This window comes from Podarcis melisellensis (assembly GCF_964234715.1).
Source record: "Podarcis melisellensis genome assembly, chromosome: 12".
Taxonomy (NCBI): Eukaryota; Metazoa; Chordata; class Lepidosauria; order Squamata; family Lacertidae; genus Podarcis; species Podarcis melisellensis.
The window spans coordinates 27,189,445-27,213,670 of NC_138544.1; the positions used below are offsets into that span (position 1 = coordinate 27,189,445).

Below are 24,226 nucleotides of genomic sequence, written 5' to 3' on the forward strand. Positions count from 1 at the left end.
TCCCTAAACTATGTGGTATGGCATTATATGATTCCATATAATGTATGGAAAGTAAGGGAGGATATATATATACAGACAGAGAGAGAGAGAGAGTCTGTGTCAAACATTAAAAACTTCCAGATACAGGGCTGCCTTCAGATGTCATCTAAAAGTTGTGTAGTTCTTTATTTCCTTGACATCTGATGGGAGGGCGTTCTACAGGGAGGGCACTACCACCAAGAAGGCTCTCTGTCTGGTTATTTCCAACTCAGTTAAACCCAGAACAGATCCACTTAAATTAAAGGAGCTGAAGATAGTCATTAATAGTCCATTAATTTCAATGAGTTTTCTCCAAGGATGGCTAACATTGGATCAAGCCCATAGGGAAGTGTGCCAAATGTGAAGAACGCCATGAGAAGCAGGGAAGACGGAAAACATCTGCAACCTCCCCCAGCAGGTGCAACTTGCTTCATCTCCTTTCTCCCTGCCCCACAAGCAAACCCCAGTCAAGTCATCAGCAACAAAAAGTTGCAATACATTTTAGGATAAGTTTATAGAAAATGACACAAATTAAGCTCCTGTGCCCTCTGCTCCCAGTTATAACAACACAGGAAAGCGAACTCAACGTCACGTACACAAGATGTGCTTGTAGAATCTTGATTGTTTAGTGCATACTATTTATTCTGGAAAACTTAATGTGACTCATGGGTCAGTGTTCACAGAGCAACTTTAGTAAAAACAGATAGTATATCCCCAACTTGTCCTGAAGGTCCTTGTGCCCTTGCCCTATAAGCCTTCCCTAATAAGCATTAGGAAGCAGCACACCAGTTACATCAATACAGTTATGTAACAAAATATTATGCAGGCACTGCAACAGTTCACAGCAGATAAACCAAAATGAAATAGAAATATTAGATCATTTGTTTCACACCTTGCCCTTCTCAAAGATTTAAATTCAGGATGCAATCCTAATTCTACTTACCTGGGAGAAAGTCCCATTGAATTCAGGAGGACTTACTTCTGAGTAAACATGGCTAGGGTTACACTGTAGGGTGGTTTAGTTTAGGACACATGTGAGCTTCCAGTTAGATTTACAAATTACTTACCTGCACTGATTATGAATTCTTCCTGGGTGAATGCTAATATAAGGCGACACTGTCTTATCTACGTAAGATCCATATCCAAGTCGCAAATCAAGGGAAATATTTTCCATCTTTTGAGATAAATCAGATCCAACAGAGTTTAATTTTTCTATATTTTTGTGCATAGATGCAGAAACATCAACCAAATAATAAAGGTCGACTGGGTACTTTTCCAGTGGCTGGACTTTCAACATAAAACTTGCTTCAGATCCTGATAGTTAAAAAACAAAACTGTAATAAGTATTTCTGAGTATTAATGTTGCATTAAAAAATTCTGCAAGCGTATCGTATTTCTAAATCTCATTTCTTTTGGCTTATTTACTTAACTCTCCCAGGTGCATGCATGCGTGTGTATGAGCACATTTTAGTGTCAATCTCTGCTGATAGACAAATTTTTGTATGCAATTTCTGCTATAGGTTTTTGCAAGCAATTTCCTCAAATATAATACATTTCTGTACAGTACTTTCACTAACACACACTTTCCCTTAATATACACGTTTTAAAAAGTTTTATTTAAGCAAGAAACAATATTTCAAAACACCATATCAATAATATTAAATATTAGAAACATAGGATTTCCCATTGGCAATAGTAATTAATAATTTCTCATGCACTCAGGAAGAAAGAAAAAAGTATTTGAGAGTCAAATTACATGATGCATAATAATGTATGTGGGTTTACTTTGTTGTCCCAATACATTACAAACAACTCAATTTTTCTACAATATACGAGAGACATTACACTTACTTCTGTAAAACAAGAAAATCTTAAAAAACACACAAAACAATTATGTGGTTGTTGTCTTCCTTCTGTAGCTCTCATCAAATTTAGAAATTTAATCATATTTACAATCTTCCATATTTTGATTAACCAGATTATAAGTGTTTATAAATGCACTGGTCTATGTTTGTTCCTCCCCAGCCTCTTCCTTCCCTATCTTGCTCTTGCCTATGGTCTGTTTTAGTTTTCAACTTCTGGGTGAACAGGGGCCTGCTTTTGCCTCTCGGTATGCCACCATGTGTTATTGATAACCTTGATTGTTTTGCTGTGTTTGTGTGTGTCACGATGAATGCAACCAGGGATTGGAGGAAGAAAATGCAGAGACCAAGGCGGGAAAAGCTGCCACCTTATTTGAGGATGCCCCAGTCCACAGAATTCTGATTTTCCTCCTCCCACCCAATCGCCCAAATAATTCTCTATGTTTGCAGCCTGTGGATGAGGCTACATAAGTAGGCCGAGTGTTTTCGGCTCCGCACTACAAGTGAGGAATTAAGAGATCCAAGGCGCTTCCTCATAGAAAACTAGCTCGATTTGCTGCTAAGATTTCTTTGCCCTGTTCTGTTTCAATGGAAACTCTCTTTCGCCGTCTGTCTCCTCATTTCTCAATGATAGTAGGTTAGTTAGTTTCCTTTTGGTCCCTTGCATGTTAGCAATTGGATTTTTCCCATCAGCAAGAGTCAAGTGCTCCTCCTTCTGGTGATAAATAAATAGCACACATGAGAAGCCTTGTGAAGCAGAATTCACCACTCTGAGGCTCCTGCTCTGAAGATGAGGATTGCACCAGAGCACATGATGAGTTAAGAGCCTCAAGCTATGCTCCACTTGTTACTTGGCAGGATGCTACACATCACCTCGGGAGGTACAGGGGTCCTTCTAAAATCTCCAGAGAAGGTGTTCTCTCCCTAGCCAGTTTATTTCAAAGCATGCCCTGTATGTAGTCCGAGTTCACTCTCTTTGTGTATACACTGAGACTGGATCTAGACACATCAAAGAAGTGTTTCAGTTTAAAACGTAAATCTAAACAGGGAAAACAGGTAAGAGAAAAACAGGACTCCACATCACCATCTGGTGGGGCGCAATGTCATATCACACATCCAACGCATATACAGTGGTATCTCAATTTTTGAATGTAATCCGTTCCGGAAGACTGTTTGAGTTCTGAAACGTTCGAAAATTGAGGTGCAAAGGGAGGACTGCAAATTTAATAGAGAAAATTGAGAAAAACTTAGCGGAAGCCATTTGACTTCTGAGGCATGTGTGAAAATGGAAGCATTTACTTCTGGGTTTACGGCGTTCGAGTTCCGAAATGCTCATCAATGGGGACGTTCGAAAACCGAGGTACCATTGTAAATAATGCTTTCTTTACCAGTCTAGGTGAGTCACCAGAGCACACCTGATGGCTGAACAATGCAGTTGCTGGCACCTCTGAGATCAGTGGTTCAGAGAATGTTTTAAACTGGTTTTTTTAATAATAAAAAATGTTTTTTCATTAATGTGTTTGCCATACTAGGATCCTCTGAGAGGAAGGGCATGATATAAATCGTATAAATAAATGTGTGTGTAATACATCTTAATAAAGAAAAAAGATGAATGTGGTTAGATCCACAGTACAAAGTCACAATGCTAGGATATGTTCCTCTAGAAAGAAATTAGGCAGGAATGGGAAGAGGGTAAAGCATAAAGAGCATGACTTGCCAGAGGTTCATTAAATAAAAGAAATTGTGTGGGGTGTGTGTATAACAATGGAAATGCCAGAGACGGAAACAACTTAGGAGATGGATAGGTTTTCAGTACTTAATAAAATAGGGGTACCATTAGTTTATACTGGATTCACTAAACAAAGAAATCACAATATTTTTCTAATGTTATCTGTCAAGACACAAGACAAGTTGCCAGGTATTCCAGGACAGGCTTCTGTTTGCAATTAAAAGTTTTCAAGTAAATGATTTAATAAATCTTCAAAGGGCAAACATTAACAAAGTTCGGGTCTTTATTCACCTTGGTACCCACCTCCCTTCTCTCAGGGTGCGAAATCAGTCTTGCATTATGCAAAGTAATAGAAAACTATGACTCAAAAACATGGATTGATTTGCATACAAATTGTAGCCATTAGTGCAGGGCTGGCAATTTCTGAATGGACCCATTTGTTTTCTCTGTAAATGGGATATCCTTGCTCAGGAAGCGGAGCTACAACTTAGGTTCCGTTCCAGTTTAGGCTCATCAGCATTTCCCAACTCTCCAGTTCACAGCTTTCAGGACTCCAGCTGCTGGACAGGAGCCACAGTTCTGGTGGCAGCTCTTTACTTGGGTAGCCACATAATGAGACAAGCAAACTGCCAATCCCAGAAAGTCCCCCACATTCTCTTCCGCAACAGAACACTTATCCTGCATCCCAGGGGACGCATTTTTATGAACTTTGTTAGCATGCATGGCACTCTGGAAAAGTCAAAGACTTCAGACCCACTTCCCAAACAAGGGCAGCCACTAAGATGACTGACTCCCTGGATGCCAGAATGGGGTCTGTCCTAGTTGTAGGAGGTATAGCTGGAAGGGGGTGCCATACCCAGTCCAGAAGTATCTATGTGTCTTTCCTGTAGAAATCATTACACAACAAACAAATGTCTCAGGCTGAAACCTTGTTTAACTTGGCAGATAAGCAGCATTACTAAGCTTCTCTAGTAATTAAAAATAAATAAAAAATAAGACAGAAGCCTTGCTTGTTGTCGCTGCTGGATACTCCCCCTTGAATGGAGAGAATGAAAAGCAAACGAGATTTCCCAGTAACTTGCTCTTTTCGTCCCAGCTATTCTCTTTTGGCCTGATTTAGCGTAAATCATTTCCATGAGCAGAATTGTTATTGTCTTTGATCATAACACTATTCCATGGAAGGGATGGTCATGTTTTCCCTCCACATTTGCCAATGCTAACAAGAAAATGGCAATGATACATAGAATATGCAGATCCTTGAAGGATTAAGCGGCTTTGGTTAAGTGGCTATCTCTTGGCATAACCTCCAGCACATAGTTATTGTGTGGGGGGAGGGGGGTTAACTTCATACACCAAGTTCCTTAGGGGAATTCCTTGGAGGGGTGCAAATGTGAAATGGTGTTTGAAAACCTTTCATCATCTGGCCTCTGCTGTCTTTCAGAAGGGCAGTGGATGAAATCCAACAACATGTCTCTAGCTTGGCTTGAGTGGTTTTGCTTGCCCACCTGGAGGGATACAGAATCAAGTGAAGACCCATTCACACATCACTCATGTGAAGGGGGCTTTACAAATATGAGTGGTAGGGCTGCACTGCTGCCCCTGCCCCACCTCCAATGCCCAGGTGTTGAATATGGACATCTACAAAAATGAGAAGTCTATATGAATAGACTTCCAAAAACCAGGAGCCATGCATGATCACATAGAAGCCAACGTACATAGGCTCCCTCTTGCAGATGTCCACACACAGCTCTCACGGGTAGGCTAGCTACATGCCATTGGAATGGGGCAAGTACCATGATGTTGCATTGCTAGTACGTACCATGGTCCTCCCTTCAAATGATTAACATTTGATGGGAGATTTGGACTGCAAAAATCTGGGGCAACTAGTAGCAGCGGCACAGTTTCCTTATGTTTTTGCTAGCGAGGCCTTCACTGAGAATGCAAGAGGGAAGCACAGCCTTCCTCTGGAACAAAAAGCTCCTGCTATAAATACCAGTATCAATGCCATTAGGCATTCTGCTAACATAGTGTGACACTTTGCTCTCAAAGACACAACTACTCTACTTTTTCTCCATGCTTGTGACAACTGTGCCACATGAAATATCTATTACGAATAGAAGCTGTGGCTTTCTCAACACTGTGAACTTTCAAGGGGGACAGCAAAGCCTCATAGCTTTGCTATAGTTTGGACCACCTGCTTGCTACTAACAAGTGGGGTGGGGCAGGGCAGAAAGGGAAGGGACTGTTGCTCCATGGCACAGCTATGGGGACAAGGCTCTGTAGTTGAGCAAGTGCTAGTACACAGTTCAGCATAAACCAGTTCAGCATAAACTTGACTTATCTTCCACAACACTGGACATCTGCATCAAAGAAACACTAAAAAGCTCTCCCAGTTGTGCTCATGAAGCTGACCTCATTAAGATTCCTGTTTTCAATCAAGGAAGTGGATAGCACTGTATTATACATTTTGCTAGCTTTCAAGCGCACGGAAGAGGAAAGATATCAGAGATCAGTTGATCTATGAAGTCATATCATGACAGCTCACTCTGGAAACTTTCAACCCCTGCACCAGCAGATCTACTCTTAACTAAATCTTGCCTGCCACTCATTTCACCAGGGAGATCCGATGCCATGGTGATAACATACAAATACAGTGCAGGGTGATGAACTGAGGTGAGGCTGGGAAGAGCAAAATATGCATAAAAGACTGGAGGCAGAAGAAATAACAACCTGAAGTTCTTCCTCAGCTCTCACAATGGTTTGGGCAGTTTCTCAGGTCAGGCAATAGCTAAGTCTGAATCAATACAATTATGCTATGTCTGCACTATCTGCAAATAGCCAACTAAGAAATGCTTGCACATATGCAGCGAATATTGCCATAGCCTCCCCTTAACTGGTTCTCAAATGAATAGGAGTTCAATGCGCTAACACCACACAAGTTATGTTATTATAAACAAAGTCCACACAGAGGTTCCAAACTTTCAGGCAACTCCCACAGCACAAAATACTTTTGTCGTGAATAAAGTTTTTGTTTCCTTTCATTTAAACCATCCCTTTAAATCCCCAAGAGTCTGGAACACCAGCATTATGAATAAACAATGACTTCTACTCTATTCAGTATTAACATACCACAACAACTGTTTGTGGTGGACCAGGCTTATACCTGTACAACTCTAACATGAATAAGACCAGGATATGCTCAGTAAATACATCCTGCTCTAATTCTGAGGATTAGCAGCTGGCTCAGTCACATCGTTGCAGGTGATTGGCAGATGTGTTAACTTCCAGTTAAGTTGCTGTGATGCAGGCACATGCCCATACAAGATCTCTAAGCCCAGAGGGGGCTTGCTGTACAAGCGGCAGAAGAGTGTAATGAAAGATCTGATAGTTAGGGATTCACAGAGCTACTAATGGTGAAGATGTACCCCCATCTGAATGGATAGAGGATGTGGTTCATGTGACTGGAGCAACCAGCCGTAGATCGTGTTACTGGAAGCAACTTCGTGGTGGTTGAATTGGGTTCCTTAGCTACCTTTCCTCTTTAAAGGAGGAGTAGCAAAACGCACTTTAAATTTTTTTCATGTAGTGACTTAACGTTATACTGGTAGTGTCTCTGTGTCTTCACCCTGTTCTAAATATTCTCATGTGAATAGGCTCCAAATGGACTGCAGCCTGCACAGATCTGGTAGGGTGCTGTTTTAAGATGCCTCATAGGAGCGAATGGGGAAGACAGAGCTTCATTTTGCATAGAGAAGATCGGAACTTAATCACAGATCAAAGGTGGACAGAGTGACTCGAAAACAGCTTGTAATTTTTAACAAAGCACAGATGCAAACCTACTCCGCACCATCTTGTAGAGCAAGGTTTCAAGGTAAAACCCTACTAAACAAGTTGGATTTCAAGAAGACATGAACAAACAAGGGTGGTGGAATCCACAATGGCATCACAGCCAAGGGGTGTGCGTGTGTCAGTAGAAAAGTGAGGGTGAGGAGAATAAGAGCTCATCTAAAACAACAAAAAAAGCCACACCTGTAGTAGATATGCTTGTGTTCAATTTGAGATAACGAGACCAGGCAATCTAAGCATACAAAGTATCATTTACAGGATTTGGCTGGGATGAGAGGTAACAGAATACAGACCTATTCACTCATAATTATCCAATTTTTATGAACATTTTAATGGGAGTTAGACAATGGAAATTAGACAACGGATAATGGTGACAAGCCGTCTCATTAGCTATTTAAACAGATGCCAAGGCCATAAAAATCGCAGGAGCCAAAACTGCTGCATAGCCAATTTAGACAAAATATAGAAAGCTCACAAGATTAGCATATCCAAGAGTTATTTTTTAAATCAGTATGAACTGATTGCTTTCAGTCCTTTTAAAAACTGGATCTGTAACAGTTCTCCAGAATTAGGTATCTTTTCTCGTTTAAAAAGCAAACGCCAGGCTCTGTGTGAATGCCCTATCTCTCTTGCCTGCTTAACTGTGTCCAATTCATTTTTTTTTTAAAAAACAATACTTTCTTTTTAAGAAACAAACCTGGACGTAGTTGGATTGAAACTTCTCCTGGTGCCACTTGTACATTAGCATTACTGGCGGGCATTGTTACACCAGCGCTGGGACTTTCTATGAAATCTGCTCTGCAGCCTCTTTTCATTAAATGTAGAACTATGTCACATCGTTCCTTCTGTTTTGTTCCAGCCATGAAATCCTGTTTGAGAAGAGGCAAATAGAGAGAGAGAGAGGAAAAAATTAGAGAGGAGAGACAGAGAAATGTTTATATTCTGAGATATCATCAAGCATAGCCAGGTAACCAAAAAATTAATGAAGAACAATGAGGCATGCGAGTATGCCCAAAGGAGCTATAGCAGGTCCAAACTAGACATGATGCCAAGTGACTCATGTGGGATGCTGTGTGTAGGAGTGGTAGGCAATACTTCCTGGCACGGGCGTTGCAGCAGCTCAGCGGAAAGGAGGAGGGGTGAGGCGGTTGGCACAGCAACTGTGCACCAGAAGAACCATTCTGGTGCTCCTGCCAGTATATTTGCATCACTCTGAACTTCCTCCTCCTCCTCCTCCTTTTAAGGTGTAGTGATGCCCGTTTCAGGAGGTCAGAGCAGCACCACTGCCGTACCCCACTGGCTACTCCCAGCTGTGGGAGTCTCCATCTTACTGGCCAGATACAGGCCTGGTGGACATCACTGCTCCCCCAAACCCTGATGTGGACCAGGCTATTAGCACCTAAAGCAAAGCACCTATAAGCACTCATGTGGACTGTCCTTCCAGGGTTAATAGCTGTTGAAGAGGAGGGGCATTTCCACTGGGACCATGGCAGAGAGGGAAGAGTGCCAACGAACGACAAAACAAAACACGGATACATTTTGCATTACGCCTAGCTGTGCCCAAAAAAAGGGACACTTGTTTTTATAACAAAATATTTAAAACAGAAGTTAGGACTAATTGCTATAAAGGTTTCTGAAGGGTGCTTTGGCAGTTTTCACATAACAAAAAAGGAAAAGTGAGCTCATTATGACTTTTCTCTCTCTCTCTTTCTTCATGGCGGTTTTTCCATCTCAGAAATGTTTGCATGTACCAGCCCCTCTGACATCAATTACAATTGGCCTTTCATTTAGCCTGTGGCCTAAGACAATCTAGTAAGAACTGCATGCTCAATACAAGTGTTTTTTATTGAACAGAAAACACTTCTGACATCTGAAAATGCATTTTGCTATAAAGCTCCATAATTGAATTGCTTTTATTGCCAAAAACCATTTCGGATTTATTTGCTGGAATACATTAAGGGAGCAAGACATAAAGGGGGAAATTCAAAAGGGAGGGAATGGATGGAGAGGCAGGACAAGGCAAGAGAAAGTCTTAAAGAGTATGTTCCATAGAAGGCACAGTTCTAACACATCAATATTAACCCTACAAGACCAAAAAGAAGACCAAAAGAAGACTGGGATGGACCACATGCAAATGGAACAGATAAATAATTGGTTCCATTTCTCTAAGTGGTACCCTGAATGGTTACTACTCAAAACTGGAAACATTTTGTGGGAGTGACTAAAGATTGGCTTGGTGTAATCAAATCTGCCTTATTGCCATACTGGAAAAATTAATCCAATTAAGACTAGCTGAGAACATTTTTTAAAGTGACACATTTATGTGTATGTAGCAGAGATTTATGCTGTTTGTAAATAATGATAATAATATTCAGAGAGTCGTGGAAAAACATGTCAATATCTGGAATGTCTAGCAATCCCCCATAATGAAGTTTTCCCTAGGTAAATATAAAAGAGGAATATGCCTTTTGTTAATATATGTCAGAATGTGCTATGCTGACACCTTCTTTGTTTGCCCTCTTACTAAAGTTTGTCTTTCTTACACATAGAGAAAACATGTTTCTTAGAAATTTAAATTGTTAAGGTTTATGGGAAAGTATGTATTTATAGAATGCAGGAACACAAAACCCGCAAACTTGTGCAGATGTTGTAATGGACATGGTGACAGTGGGAATGAATGAACTGTCCCCATTCCCAACTGCCATGATTTCAGTTGAATTTCTCCCCAGAGTCTAGAAATAGACACAAGGTATCTCCACCTAACTGAGAACCACAGAAAGGCATTATTCACTGAACCTGTACACAGGCTGAACAGCAAGCACATTCACAGTTCTTAGTTTGTTTGTTTTTTTAAAAAAATATGTTATTATTGATGTGTTTGCTGTCCTGGGCTCCTTTGGAAAGATGGGATATAGATTGAATAAAATAATAACGATAATGAAGGAGCAGTGGAAGATGTTCGATAGCCATGGCCACAAAATTATTATTCCAATGTCAGTAGGGATGTTGTTGCCACCCCCTCTCTACCAATATATGAAAAAGCTACAGGTTTCTAAGGGCCTAAGAAGTGTATGCCCAAGACCCACACACTCCGACTAAAATACGGTCTGCTCAGGGACAAATCATCATTCTTTAAAGTATTTGGTAATGTCCAATTAATTACCAACTAATATTAAACAATTACCAACTAATATTAAACAAGTTTTAAGAAGCAATTATCAACTCAGGTGACCTGCTGAATATGCATCCACATCAGAGGTTGTCAATGGGATGCTGTCCAAATGTTGTGCTATCCAAATGTTGCAGACTACAACTCTCATCAGTCTCAGACAACCCAGCCAATGGCTGATGGTAGCAGTAGTTCACAAGATTTGGAAGACACCACACTGGCTGTGCTGATCCATATGGTCTCTATGAGGAGGAATGCTGGATCTCTTAGAAAGTGCATGTTGAAGGCCGTAGAAAACAATGCAAGAGCGTCACTCTGCAACCAACCCTTTTCTTTTAAAGCTGAATGTATTTCAAAACCATTCTCCACAATAGAGACTCCAACATGTGTATGGCAAATCATATATGGCCCCCTAAATTTTCTATGCCTCCCTATTATTTTTCTTACAAACGTATAATTAAATCAACTGGAAAGTCTTTGTTTTTGCTTCTTAAAGACCCTCTTTTCATGCTCCCCCACCTCAGAGGTCAAGCAAGCAGCTAGAAGTGGGGGGGGGGCCTAAACCAATAAGAACCCCACATTCTTAATGTGTTTGTTTCCCCTTAGCAGCAAGCAAAGGATGGATGGAAGGACGGATGAAAACAAAGAGGTAAAGAAGAGAGGGAAAGGTAGTAGGACGAAGGTGTGCTCTGGCAACCCCAGAAATAGCTCCCTTCTGACCTGGCCTACCACTGCTTTGTGCAGGTTAATAATCATCATCATTATTGTAATTATCATCATTAATATAGCCTTAATAGACGTAGGTAAAAAACAGTAATATGTACACAGGAATAAACTGCTCCCCCCTCTTCTTATTTTGGTCCTCTCCTGCTTTCATGCGATGGGCCTGTTACTCATGAAAATACAAAGGTTCAGTTTTTTAACAGCTACTGTACTTCCCCAACAATTGTTGAATTTTCCCTTTTGACTAGGGACTCCTTTCATGTGCACAGAAGCTGAAGACTTATTTCATTTGCATTGAAGCAGCTAAAGCAGACATAGAAGTACCAGGATGACTAATACGGAGAAGAGAGCTTACCTCTTGAGTACACCATGCACACTCTGGGCCCACAGCAAGACAGTTGGTACATGTCACTGAATTTGAGATGGCACATCTGTTGTCTGCTGTAAAAGATATTTATACACAAGGCCATTCAGCGATTTGCAAACGTGTGGGAGCAGAGCACAATGTCTAAAGTTAAAAATGTGATTTGAAAGCATAAAACACGAGGTTCTGGGTACTTTGTGGAAAATCAAAGTGGGCTGCTACATCACTTCCTAGGAGTTCAGGATCCTGCTCTTCAGTAAGTCACAGCAAGCCCTTTTGAGCTAAGGAATCGGGGTCAGGGAGAAGTGCACATTTTGCAAGGCCCAGAAAACCCTGCTGCTGGCCCTATTGGCTACTACAACTACTATCTGATCCAGTATTAGTGTCATAGACTGGCTGAATGCAAAGGAGTGGTGGGAGGCAGCAGCTGGGGAACCCCCAAGGGAAGGTGGCTCAGAGCCCAGGGAGTGGTGGTGTTCCAACAATGAGTGGTCAGGGGGTTCAGACTGGGAGGAGGAGGCATCAGAAGCTGAAGCGGTAAGAGAGTTTAGTGAATGGTAACATGCTGAAGCAGAGAGCAATCCAGAATCAGGCAGAAGCGGAGGGTGGAGGCAGAGATGAAGAAGCCAAGGGGTCTCCCCTTCCTGCTGCAACCAGCTCCCCTTGCCCCTCGGTCTCCCAGAGCCAGAAGAGGTATGAAGAGGGCAGAGCAAAGACAGGCAAGGCGGCAAAGTCTCAGATTGCTTGAGAAGGACCTGGGAGAGGAGGAGACATAGGGAACTGTAGGAAGGCAGTCCTCATAACTGCCTCATTGGGGCAAGATCTGCTGGGAAGAGCTGTTGTAATCAGTAGGCCTGGCCTCCTGAGCTGTCTTGTTCCTTTGAATACAGAGTTAATTTCACTGACGCTGGGTGAGTGATTGCTGACCTGCCCCTGACATCTGCTCCTGACACCGACGATGTCATTCCTATTAATTCTAGCACATGCTGACAGCTTGCAGTAGCAGCCGCTGAGACACTACTGGCTTCCCAACACAGCGGGTCACTGGCACTTACTGAGACAGAGGGGTACGAGGCGAAGCAATAGAAGTGTGGCACAGCACATGATGATGGAGCCAGTGTGCACATGCCCTGCATCTTGCCCCTTTCCCTCTCCTTCTTGGTAAATGCCAGCAACTCTCTGCGCTGGGAAGCTGTGAGAGCAAGGGTGCCCCACTTGAGGCATCTTCACCATAGGAGCCAACTCCTAGGGGCCGAGGTCCCTTCGTCCCCCACAATAAAATATTTGAGGGGGCGGCCTCCAAAGTTGATGGACATTGCTATTCAAATGGGTGGGTGGGTGTGCCATGTCATGTGATCAATTATGTGGGGTGGGGCTTACCTGTCCCCCCACATATTTTATTCAAATTGGCACCCCTGCACCTCACTGAGCGCTACTATAGCCAAGCACTCAGTTCATTGTTTTTAGGTGGTTAATACAAGTCTACAACAGGAGCAGAAATTAAATCTTTGTTTGTGTGGCATCTGCCCGAAATGGATTTCTAGTGAGATATGGAACAATCCCTCTCAGATTAATAATCCACAGTAATTGGCTGCTGGCAACTGTGGACTACAGTGGTACCTCGGGTTAAGTTCTTAATTTGTTCCGGAGGTCCGTTCTTAACCTGAAACTGTTCTTAACCTGAAGCACCACTTTAGCTAATGGGGCCTCCTGCTGCCGCCGCGCCGCCAGAGCCCGATTTCTGTTCTCATCCTGAAGCAAAGCTCTTAACCTGAAGCACTATTTCTGGGTTGGCAGAGTCTGTAACCTGAAGCGTATGTAACCTGAAGCGTATGTAACCTGAGGTGTATGTAACCCGAGGTACCACTGTACCATTATTTCAAATAACTCTATTCCTGATTTATTTCTTGTCACAGGTTTTTTTTTTTAAGTGCAGCATGCCATTCACTATTTTCAACTGTTTGATAGAGTTTTGGAAGGGCGCCCTTGAAATGCAATCTGTTGCTCTTTGTTCTGTCAGTTCTCGAGAGCGTTCAGTATGGCAACAACAAAGCATTGCTGTCTCCACATCCATAAAGCTAGAGAGGGAGAACTGAAAGCTAGAAGATGAACAGCCATCTATTATGCCAGGTCTTGCACTGAAACAAGATCCTCAATAACTACAACTGTTTATCTTCACGGTATATTTTTTTTAAAAAAGGCATGTGTGCGTTTCTTTCTGTGTGTAGTAACATTAGATGCAAGAGTAGGCCCAAAGTTTATTTTGCTTTAAGCGAAAAGGTAAACTGTAGTACATTTAAACTGATTAGGGAGGGTATGTGGGTCAAGCCAGAGCAAGAACATTATTCCAAAACACCGATTTGGTAACACCTACCGAGAAACAAAAACAGAAAAATGTTGGGAGGGAAACCTTACACTGGTAGCTAAACTGTGTGAACAGCCAAGTCACATACATGGCATAGTTCTTGCTGGGTTTTCGTTTCACAGAGTATGACGGTATTTGTAGAAATCAACAACATACAACACCACACACCTCCATACACACAAAAAACTAGCAGGGCAGGCAAAACAGTTCCCAATAGGTTTTCACCATATCATCATGGAGACACAACTGTGGCTTCTCAAAAACCATGTGTTCTGATGGTGTAGCATCCAAAGATATATTAACAAAACAGGCATAGGAAAGTAAAGGAGCTGCCTCATACAAAGTCTCGCCATACACCCATCTGCCTGATCACTGTCCACAACAGAAGTGGAGAACCTTTGGCCCTCCAGATGTTGCTGAACTACAACTCCCGTCAGCCCCAGCAAGCATGGCCAGAGGATAGGGATGGGGGAATTGTAGTTCAGCAACATCTGGTGGGCCAAGGGTTCCCCACATTGGTCTACAATGACCTTCAGGAGTCCTTCAACCTGAAGTAGCTACCTTCTGCTTGCAAACCATGGCACCTCCTCTATAAAGCCTTGGGCTCCCCTTTGTATGCATGCAAGACTTGATGTTACAGTAGACTACACAGAACAATGGTGCTGGAGGAGACTCTTGAGAGTCCCATGGACTGCAAGAAGATCAAACCGATCCATTCTTAAGGAAATCAGCCCTGAGTACTCACTGGAAGGACAGATCTTGAAGCTGAGGCTCCAATACTTTGGCCACCTCATGAGAAGAGAAGACTCCCTGGAAAAGACCCTGATGTTGGGAAAGATTGAGGGCACAAGGAAAAGGGACGACAGAGGACGAGATGGTTGGACAGTGTTCTCGAGGCTACCAGCATGAGTTTGACCAAGCTGTGGGAGGCGGTGGAGGACAGGAGTGCCTGATGTGCTCTGGTCCATGGGGTCACGAAGAGTCGGACACAACTACAGTAAATGACTAAACAACAACAACATAGAACAAAATAACTCTAGAAATCTCTGCATGAATCTGCCACAAGTGATTTTCGCCCAACTCCATTATCCCACCAATAGAACAAGTTTTAGCAAATGACCACACACTAGAGTAGAACAATAACAAGGGGGGGGGGGAAGATGACACCAATATAGCGGCTCAGTAAATCAACCCCTGTAGGAAGTCCATTTGTCTTGTTTCTTTCTTACTAACATTTTTTGATACATAAGGTTTAAAACAAATGACCTGGTCTTATATAATTTCTTTAAAAACAGGGTTCAGAATCTGTTTGGTTCATAATTTGTTCCAATAACTTCTTATAGAAGTAACATTTACAGACATGCATTCATTCATGAAATATTTCTCATGTAGCTGCCAGTCTATTTTTAAAAAATAAATTAGAACCAAGGCATTACTAAATTAGTTATATCTTTTCTAAAGAAAAAGAAAAAGGAAAAACAAACCCCTAACACTAAAGCTAGAAATATTTTTATGAGTTGGCTTAGTATAGGAAAGAGACTTTTCTTACCATTTTACCAACACAGCCCAGACAAAACTGAACCGTTATGATGCCAAAAGTCAAGAGGCAGGCTTCTACTGGCTTTAGTTAAATAACTGAAACATGCCAAAAAGGTATTTTAAAACAAGACAGGCCATATTTTGGCTCAAAAAAATTACACTGACATATATACATAATAAAACATGTGTAGTTAGTTATACCATACCCAACTGTATATCATATTATGCATTCTAAGAGAATTACATTAAATAAGGCTTAATGACCCTGACATTGCAAGAAATTAAAGTATTTTAGAATAAAAGAGAGAATATTTCTGGGACAATACCAAACATAATGCATTTGGAACAGAATTAGGTTATAGGCCACAGAAAGCTCAAATCAAATATTTCATTTTAAGCCCTCATTTTACTGCCCCAACTCAAATAATTAGAACTCTTAAAATCCACCTGTCTCCAATGCTCGGTAATTGATTGAGTACAATTTAACAGCAGATACCAAATCTTAGTGTGAGCCCGTGGGAGGAGAAAGGAGTCAAATTTGCATTAGTCAATTGGTACTTTTCTCATTTCAAATTTAAGGCTTACTGAGATGTGGGAAACGGCAAGCAAGGTTTTCTGTGAGTCCCTGGCAAATCTTGCAAGAGCCCCAAGGTACTTATGTGCACATGTGCAAACAGAGCAGAGCCAGGAAAGAACTCCATTTCCCATAGTTTCCGGTGTTTCTGAATACTGAGATATACACATGCAATGCCCAAGGCCCTACCATAAAAAGGTAAAGGTAAAGGGACCCCTGGCCATTAGGTCCACTACCATACTAGTTCCCAAAAGTTCTGCCTACAGCCTCTCCCAGGAAGTTGGAGGAAGAGGAATCCCTGTGGGTCTGAAACTGACCCATCTAAAACAAATGTAAGGAGCAGGATTCAAAAAGCCAGTGCCCAAACTATCCCATTTTTACGTTCACTCACCACTAGTACCGTAATTTGTTCACACTTATGACTGACTGATTTAAAAGTGAACTGTAATAGAGCTTCAACTGAACCTGTATGCTTTTGTTTCCTTGGTTACTTCGAACAAAAATTGAACATTAACTTCTGTGTTAATTATTTGCCTAACAGATTCTAAAACAAAGATAGTTTTCTCAGAATCAGAAATTTAAGTTTCTGTTTCAGTTAGATGAACTAACGCTAGTATTGTTTTAAAAATCCACATTTCTACTTGTAAGGGGGGAAAGTTGCTTACATTTATGGATGCACATAAGCAACTGAAGCACCATTCTATAAATCATCTATTAGCTTTTGCGGCCATAACGATACAAGTTAATGTTTCATCATATAGGTTAATGCACATGATAATCTCTGGAAATGTTACCAAGATAGCAGTGAAGCTAGAACACAGCCATTGGGCTAATAGTCACTGGTAGCCCAATCCTCCTTGAATTTTGCTAATTCTTAAAACCATCCAAGTTGGTGACTATGTATTATGACTACAGATTTGCATTTACCTACCAGATATAGTGTTGTGTTTCATACAGAATCCCAAAAAGAAATCTAACATTACAGATTTAAATATATCCAACTCATACCTGTAACGAGGAAACCTTTTTTAACCTTATGAACAGAATTGTGGCCAAATGCTTTCTTGTTTTTGGTTCCAAATTTGGCAGGTTCACTAGGTTTATATTCAAATGGAGCCCTCAAAGTGACTCACAACTGCATTTTATAAAATTCACGGTTGCATTAAAAAAACAAACAGGACAGCCAGCTGCCTGGAGTAGAAATTCCTTCCCAGTGTTGATTTCAATCACTGTAGGTCTGCTTTCCAAGAGTGTGGTATGAGTATGTGTTGCTAGAGTTGAGTCCCTTGAAGTCATATGCATGTCTCATTTCCTAAATTTAAAATCGACACCTGCATGAACTCATCTGGGATACAGCACCGCTATCATAATTAAGCCTTTGCCTTTGTCTCCCTTTGCCTGTTTGCTAGCCTATAAATTTTAGTTATTTTGGTGTCTGTGCTAGTCTATTTCACTGTGCTCACAGGCTTACTTAGGATTTTACACTGCTTCATTGTTTGGACTCACCTGGATAGACATTCCTAACATTCCATTTCTTCTTCTGGAAACATTTTAGCAAAAACAGTTCAAATCAGATAACATCCCTCTAAGAAAAATATTAGGACTTCTCATCAAGGACTGCATGTCCAACAACATGTTTGCCTTTGTGTGGCCTCTGTCATTGGCCAGCTGACAAAGGACCACTAGGAGGCTGCACCAATTTCTTCCCAGGGCCAATGAACTGGGAAAAACTCAGGCCTTTGAGAGAGGTCAGTTACTTGTTCTGGATGGGATTGCACTCCCTCTGAAGAAATGGGTACCTACTGACTCACTTGAAGTCACACATGGCCTTGGTGGCAAAGAGTGCTTTGGTGAGGTTGGTGAGGCAGCTACAGATGTTCCTGGACTGAGACGAGTTGACCACTGTGGTCTTGAGCAACCTCAAGACTGGATTACTGCCACATGCTCTATGTGGGACTTCTCTTGAACTTAACCCAGCTGGCGCAGGATGCAGCAGCTAGGCAGCTGATGAGAGCATCCTGACGCCATACAATACCTCTGCTGAGAATGCAGCACTCACTGCCAATATGCTCCTGGGCCTAGTTCAGAATTTTGCTTTACCACTTGAAACAGGGCTTTTTTCCCAGCCAGAACTCAGTTATAGCACCTCTCAGGTGCATGCCATTGCCATTCTAAGAGAATGAGGGAGGTGTTCACTGTGAGTTCCAGCACCTCTTTTTCTAGAAAAACAGCACTGCTTAAAAATTACTTGAAGGACCATCTTGCTTCATATATCCCTGCCTGACAGTTGTTATCCTGGGATGGGGTACTGCTTAAAATACTGCATGGATGTTTGTACTAGAAGCTGAGCTTTTAGTGTTGCCTCTGCAGCCCTCTGGAATCAATTATCAGCTGAAATTAGTCAGCTAATATCGTGATATTTAGGTGGCTATTGGAGATGTTCCTGTTTAAGAAGGCTTCCCCTTAATTGTGCCCAGTCAAGTTGTGGAATACTAAACCTAATTGTAGAAAGGGTCTTATTGCTTTTAGAAATGGTTCTACAATTTTGTATTTTATCAAAGTGTATCTTAACTGTCAGGGGTGCCAACTTGAATAAAATATTGGGGGGTGGTGGCAGGTGAATCCCTGCCTACATAACTGATCACATGGTGTGGCACACACACACACCATATGGCTAGCAATGCCCGTTAGCTTTATTGGGGGGGGGGGCTGGGCCCTCTCAAATATTTTATTGAGGGGGTCAAAGGGAACTCAGCCCCTAGGAGTTGCCTCCTGTGTTTACTGTTTTGACAGCATCTAGGTGTGAAGGAGTTTATAAATATGTAAAGTAAATAAATAAATAACTCTATGATGGCAAGGAGAGACTAAATTGGCTGCATCCATCATGGAAGGAGCTTCTTTCTCCCCTCCCTGCATGCTAATGTTACTGCCAGTTACACCTGGGACCACAAAACTGAAGAGAGGTGCCCCCTGGCCTTTGCCATCAGTCAGGTGCCCTACGGCTACTGGGATCCTGCATCCCTGATCCCCACAAATAACATTGCAGTAAAGGGGAGAGAAAGTGTGGTCCAAACTACTGGCCAGAAGAGGAGAACCTGCCCCAGTGCTTGCTTTCCTGAGCCTCAGGCAGCAGAACCAAGGGTCAAAGATGCTGGAAGCTGTAATAATCCAACATCTGGCAGGCACTACACTGATTACTTCTGCTCTAAAGACCTACCAAAAAAGTTACTAGGAATAGAATTGCTGAAGCTGTCAAACGGTGTCCAGTGCAGTTCAACATTAGATAATTATTAAGTCATGTGCCAGAAATAGCTAATTGTTGGACTTCAGCTTGATCATTGTTACATGTAAACTCCTATCTCTTAACAGTTACTAGAATCACAGCACTGATTAAAGCAGTGTGGGCATAATTGCATTTTCTATTAAACATTTCATTTGATAACTTCCTCATTACTTTTTTTCCTTTAAAGAATAAAGCCAAATTATTGTGTTGGAGTGGTTTTGGCAAGTTTTATTGTCCAATGTTCTCATTCCAGCATCAGGTACTTGTTTCTGTTGGCTGAGCTACGCTACAATTACCCTTTAGTTAAAGTCACAGAACAAGAGATCCTTTGTCACTGGGAAGTAAAACTTGTCTTTTTTAAAAAAATCAGCATTCTGAAGATACTTTGGGACTTGGAACTTTTAATACTGCTTTTTTAATGTTGTATTTGCTCTTATTAAACTTCACATTCTGCCTTCACTTAAAATAAGTGGACAACAAAAAATGAAATAATTGGTTAAAATATATACATTTTGCCTATTTTCTTTCACAGCTTTTCATTAACACAGAAATAACAATTAATGAGCTTGAAGGACCATCATTTTCTGTTTACTGTGACAAATGGCCTACTATCATCATACTGTGAAAAGAAGTAGGTTCTGCAGGCAGATCATTGTGTTTCCTTTATCTATATACTGGAGAACAATATACAGGCCAGTTATCTCGAGAGCTGAGGGTATAACAACATATGCTGCAGCAGAGAGGAAACAAAGGTAGACTCTCTGCCGGACTTCTTGAAACACTAAACTTTCTTTAATTTTAAAATGTTGCTTGTTCAGGTGATCAAGCTACAGGTAGATGCTGCCATGCTGAAGGATTGATTCCTTGCAACTGTGGAACAAACATTATGCAACACTCGTAAAAGTGCCTGTTCCATATATTGAAGTAGTCAAGTGGGCAAATATGTGGTAGGGCAATCTTAGAAGTACCATAAATGGGTCCTAAGCTGTAGAGTGCTTTACATACTAATAGTATTGCATTGATTTTTGCCTGCCAGCAAATGAACAGCCAGTGCAAGTCTCTGAGCATGGTTGTAATATGCTGAGAGGGTCTTCTTCCTGCCTGCAATTGTGCTGCAGCACTCTGCACTAAATGTAGTTTCCAGCCCAAGCACAAGGTGACCCCGACATACAGTGGCATTGCAGTAATCCAGCCATAAAGTTACCGGTTCCTGAACTACTGCAGTCAAGCTACCCCAATCTTGGAACAACCTTAACGGTCACACCAGCCAAAGCTGATAAATGGTGCTCCAAGTCACTGAAGCCACTGGACATCTAGGGACAAAGCAAGATTCAGAAGCTTTCCCAGACTCTAAATCTGCTCCTTCAGAGGGAGTAGAAACCTGCCCAGGGTAGGCCATTGGCCAGTTCCTCAGATACAGGAAGTACACTGCCTCTGTTTCTCCAGGATTCAAGCTCAGTATATTTTTCCTCATCCAGTTCACTAATGACCCCAAGCACCAGTCTAGGGCCTCTACATCTTCTCCTGATTTAGATGTTATGTAGAAACAGAGCTGAGTGTAATCACCATACTAATGGCACGTTGCCTCCAAACTCCTAATGACCACTTCCAATGGCTTCAAAAGGATATTGAATACTGCTGGGGATAAAATAGTGTCCTGTGGTATGTACCCCACAGCATAAATGCCAGGGAGCCAAAAAGCATTCTTCCAATGCTGCTCTCTGGACTTGGTTATGTAAAGTAAGGTTTGGAATCATCATAATACAAGGCCTCCAATTCTCATCTCAGGGCACCCATCCATAGGACACCATTTTCAATTGTATCAAAAGCTACAGAAAGATCAAGAAGAAAGGGCAAGGTTTGACTCTCTTTGCCTCACTCTCGGTAAAGGTAATTTGCCAGGGTGACCAAGAATGGCTTGGTCCTATAGGCAGTCCTGAACCAAGATTGGAATGGGTTGAGATAATCTGTGACATCCAAGACACTTTACAACTACTCTGCCACAACCCTCTCCACACAACTTTCCCTAAGAAGAGAGTATTTGCAACTGGTCAGCTGTCCAAACCATTAGGTCTAGGACCAGTTTCTTTTGGGGGAGCTATACTACTGCCTCTTTCAAGGTGTCAGGAACACCCCCCTCCACAACCAGTCTACTCCTCCTCTTCTGGGTATAATAAGCCAAGAGAGATGAGTGAAGAGGACCCACAGTTGAACTTAAGGCCACAAGCAGCTTGTCCACATCATCAGGCTGAATCAACCGAAACTGATCCCACAACATGTGACACTTCAATTGGAACAGCTATAGCAGCTGTGTCAAGGTCACTCTGCAGCTGAGCAACTTCATCCTCAAAAAAAAATCAACCAGTGTGTCACAGAATCATAGAACTGTAGAGTTGGAAGGGTCATCTAGTTCTTAAAGATTCCAGAGATTCTTCCCCTACAATGAGATTCAGCAACCTCTGGACCACCCTCTGGTCAACTCCATTTGACCACTAAAGGATTCAGTGCAGGCTGCTAAATGAGCTCTCTCCACCACCCACACTGCCACATGGTAGGCATGATGTGTACTAACTTGTGTTTGGTCAACTTCGGAGTAAGATTTGTGCCACTTGCAGTCTTTGTACATCCTGCCCAATGCTCTCCAGAATACCTATGAGCCTCTGAGCTCTGCAAGAGCAATCATGTCAACCACCTATCATATCTCACCATTCCATAGCATGACCAGGACTTTGCCAGGATCATCAGCTTTTTTCTGCTGGAAAATCCCACAGAGCATTCAGGAATCCATCAGTTTATGCACGTGGGCATAACCGGTGCTCTACTCTTACAGAGGATAATTGGTGCCACCAAACCAAACTTCACCAGCTAATGTTCAGAGCATGATAAGTGAGTGAATTGTTCATGCACAATTCACCTTTGCTACATCCCTCAAGAAAAAGCCTAGTTCAAGGGTATGGTCTGATCACTGTGTTGGACTGATGACCATTGGAGAGTTCCATAGTTGTCATGGAGACCATGAAGTCCTTAAGTGTGCTTAATTTATGCTATTAGTTGACTTAGCTTTTCAGTGTGTATTTAAAACAGCACACATGATGTGACAATACAGTACAGTGGTACCTCGGGTTAAGTACTTAATTTGTTCTGGAGGTCCTTTCTTACCCTGAAACTGTTCTTAACCTGAAGCACCACTTTAGCTAATGGGGCCTCCTGCTGCCGCTGCGCCACCGGAGCATGATTTCTGTTCTCATCCTGAAGCAAAGTTCTTAACCCGAGGTACTATTTCTGGGTTAGCACACTCTGTAACCTGAAGTGTATGTAACCCAAGGTACCACTGTAGTAGTAACTTTAAAACGTATTACATCAGCATTCAATCTCCATTTTACTATTTAAACATCTGACTTCCGTTACACAGCTCTGGAATATAGGTATTCTTTTAGCTATGACTTAAGAGGCAATGGAGCTTGCCTGAACTGTATTAGGAACTGACTACCATCAGTTATCACCTCTAGTAATAAAAACAGTGAAGGTTTAATTTTGTGAAATAAACTCTTTGTTTATTGAAGACCTTGTGTATTGTCATCTGTATATTAACTAATCTCATCTGGAAGCTGATGATAATCCACATCTTGTTCTCCATTGCCATAATCATGGCATTTGGGATAATACTTAACTGAAAAAATAGCTCCTGCATAGGGTCTTATGTAAGATTTCTAAACTATTATATCCAAGGAGTTGTATTATTGGGATTGGAGGATACAGATCCCAGAAGTTAAGCTTGTCTGGGGCATCATGCTTCAAGTGTCATTAGGATCAGATAGCATCAGAGAGATCAGAAGACCCAAATATTTGATGGTATCTTTGCACTAATCCAGGGAATTTACATCTAAAGTCTCTTACCCATAATATGTAATCTCAAGCTTAAACTGACCCAACAGAGTTCTCTCTCTCTTTCTCTCCACCAGCCCTGCCCAAGACTTGGGAGGTGCAAGTTAGAGCACATAGGCCAAGAATTAAATCAGTGTTTAAAACCCCCATTGTTCTCGGCACATTTTGCAACGGAATTTCATTAGTGCAAGAGGTTTCTGAGCTCTGGGCGAAGTACTGTGCCTAAAATTTCAGATTAAAACTGCAGAGTGGAAGGAAAGGAGGACCTTTTTCTTCCTCCCCACTTCCAGCTACTCTCTGAAGACTGGAGAAGAGACCCTCTTAAGAATATTAGGGGGGTGGGCAGGGGAAGGACTAGACCATGGGGGAAATGAACATAATATTTAAGCTGCAGTTCATTCATTTCCAGCTTTATATTCTTGTTATAAAAAAGCATGCCTTGACATTCAGTTGTTGCACCCATAACCTAGGTTTAAGGTGTCATTTAGCTCCTAGCTTTCACATCTAAGTTTCTAACACTGAACTAAATGTATCTGCATCTTAAACATAAATCTCTAAATGGATCCCTTCTTGAATACTCATGCAAACCAGAAGCAAAGATTTAAGCAGGATAATTACATTTTACTAAGCAGTAAGACAATGTGAACAACTCATCACATTTGCAAGAACTCCCCTGACTGCAATAGCTTCTCTGTTTCAAGAGTGTCTCTTTGCCAGATCCACACATGCATTCCTGTACCAGCGCAAATCAGGATTCTCCACCAACATGATAAATAAAGCCTATGCATATCCCAGACTAGTGTGGTGGGGCGTATGAGAGCTCTAGATTGGGTGTTTGGGTTATCTGTAGTTCTTTATTCCGCAGGCTT

At 41.8% G+C, this 24,226-nt stretch overlaps 1 protein-coding gene and 2 long non-coding RNA genes across 3 annotated transcripts in view; 2 read left to right on the top strand and 1 right to left on the bottom strand.

The window, feature by feature from the left end:
* The window catches only part of LOC309353850, a 166,163-nt gene that overhangs the window by 19,176 nt on the left and 122,761 nt on the right, over positions 1–24,226 (top strand). The window lies entirely within an intron of this gene.
* Positions 1–24,226, bottom strand: part of ITGB8 (integrin subunit beta 8) — a 43,018-nt gene that overhangs the window by 16,297 nt on the left and 2,495 nt on the right. Inside the window, exons 2-4 of the mRNA XM_081883244.1 lie at positions 11,703–11,788; positions 8,153–8,324; positions 1,086–1,332 (exon numbers count right to left, since the gene is read on the bottom strand). Of these exons, the coding sequence (XP_081739370.1) occupies positions 1,086–1,332; positions 8,153–8,324; positions 11,703–11,788 (505 nt within the window). The remainder of the gene's footprint in view (positions 1–1,085; positions 1,333–8,152; positions 8,325–11,702; positions 11,789–24,226) is intronic.
* On the top strand, positions 2,528–11,731 carry LOC309353852. The gene is made up of 3 exons (XR_014162077.1): positions 2,528–6,870; positions 8,315–8,422; positions 11,596–11,731. It is a non-coding gene; the product is annotated as an uncharacterized lncRNA (long non-coding RNA).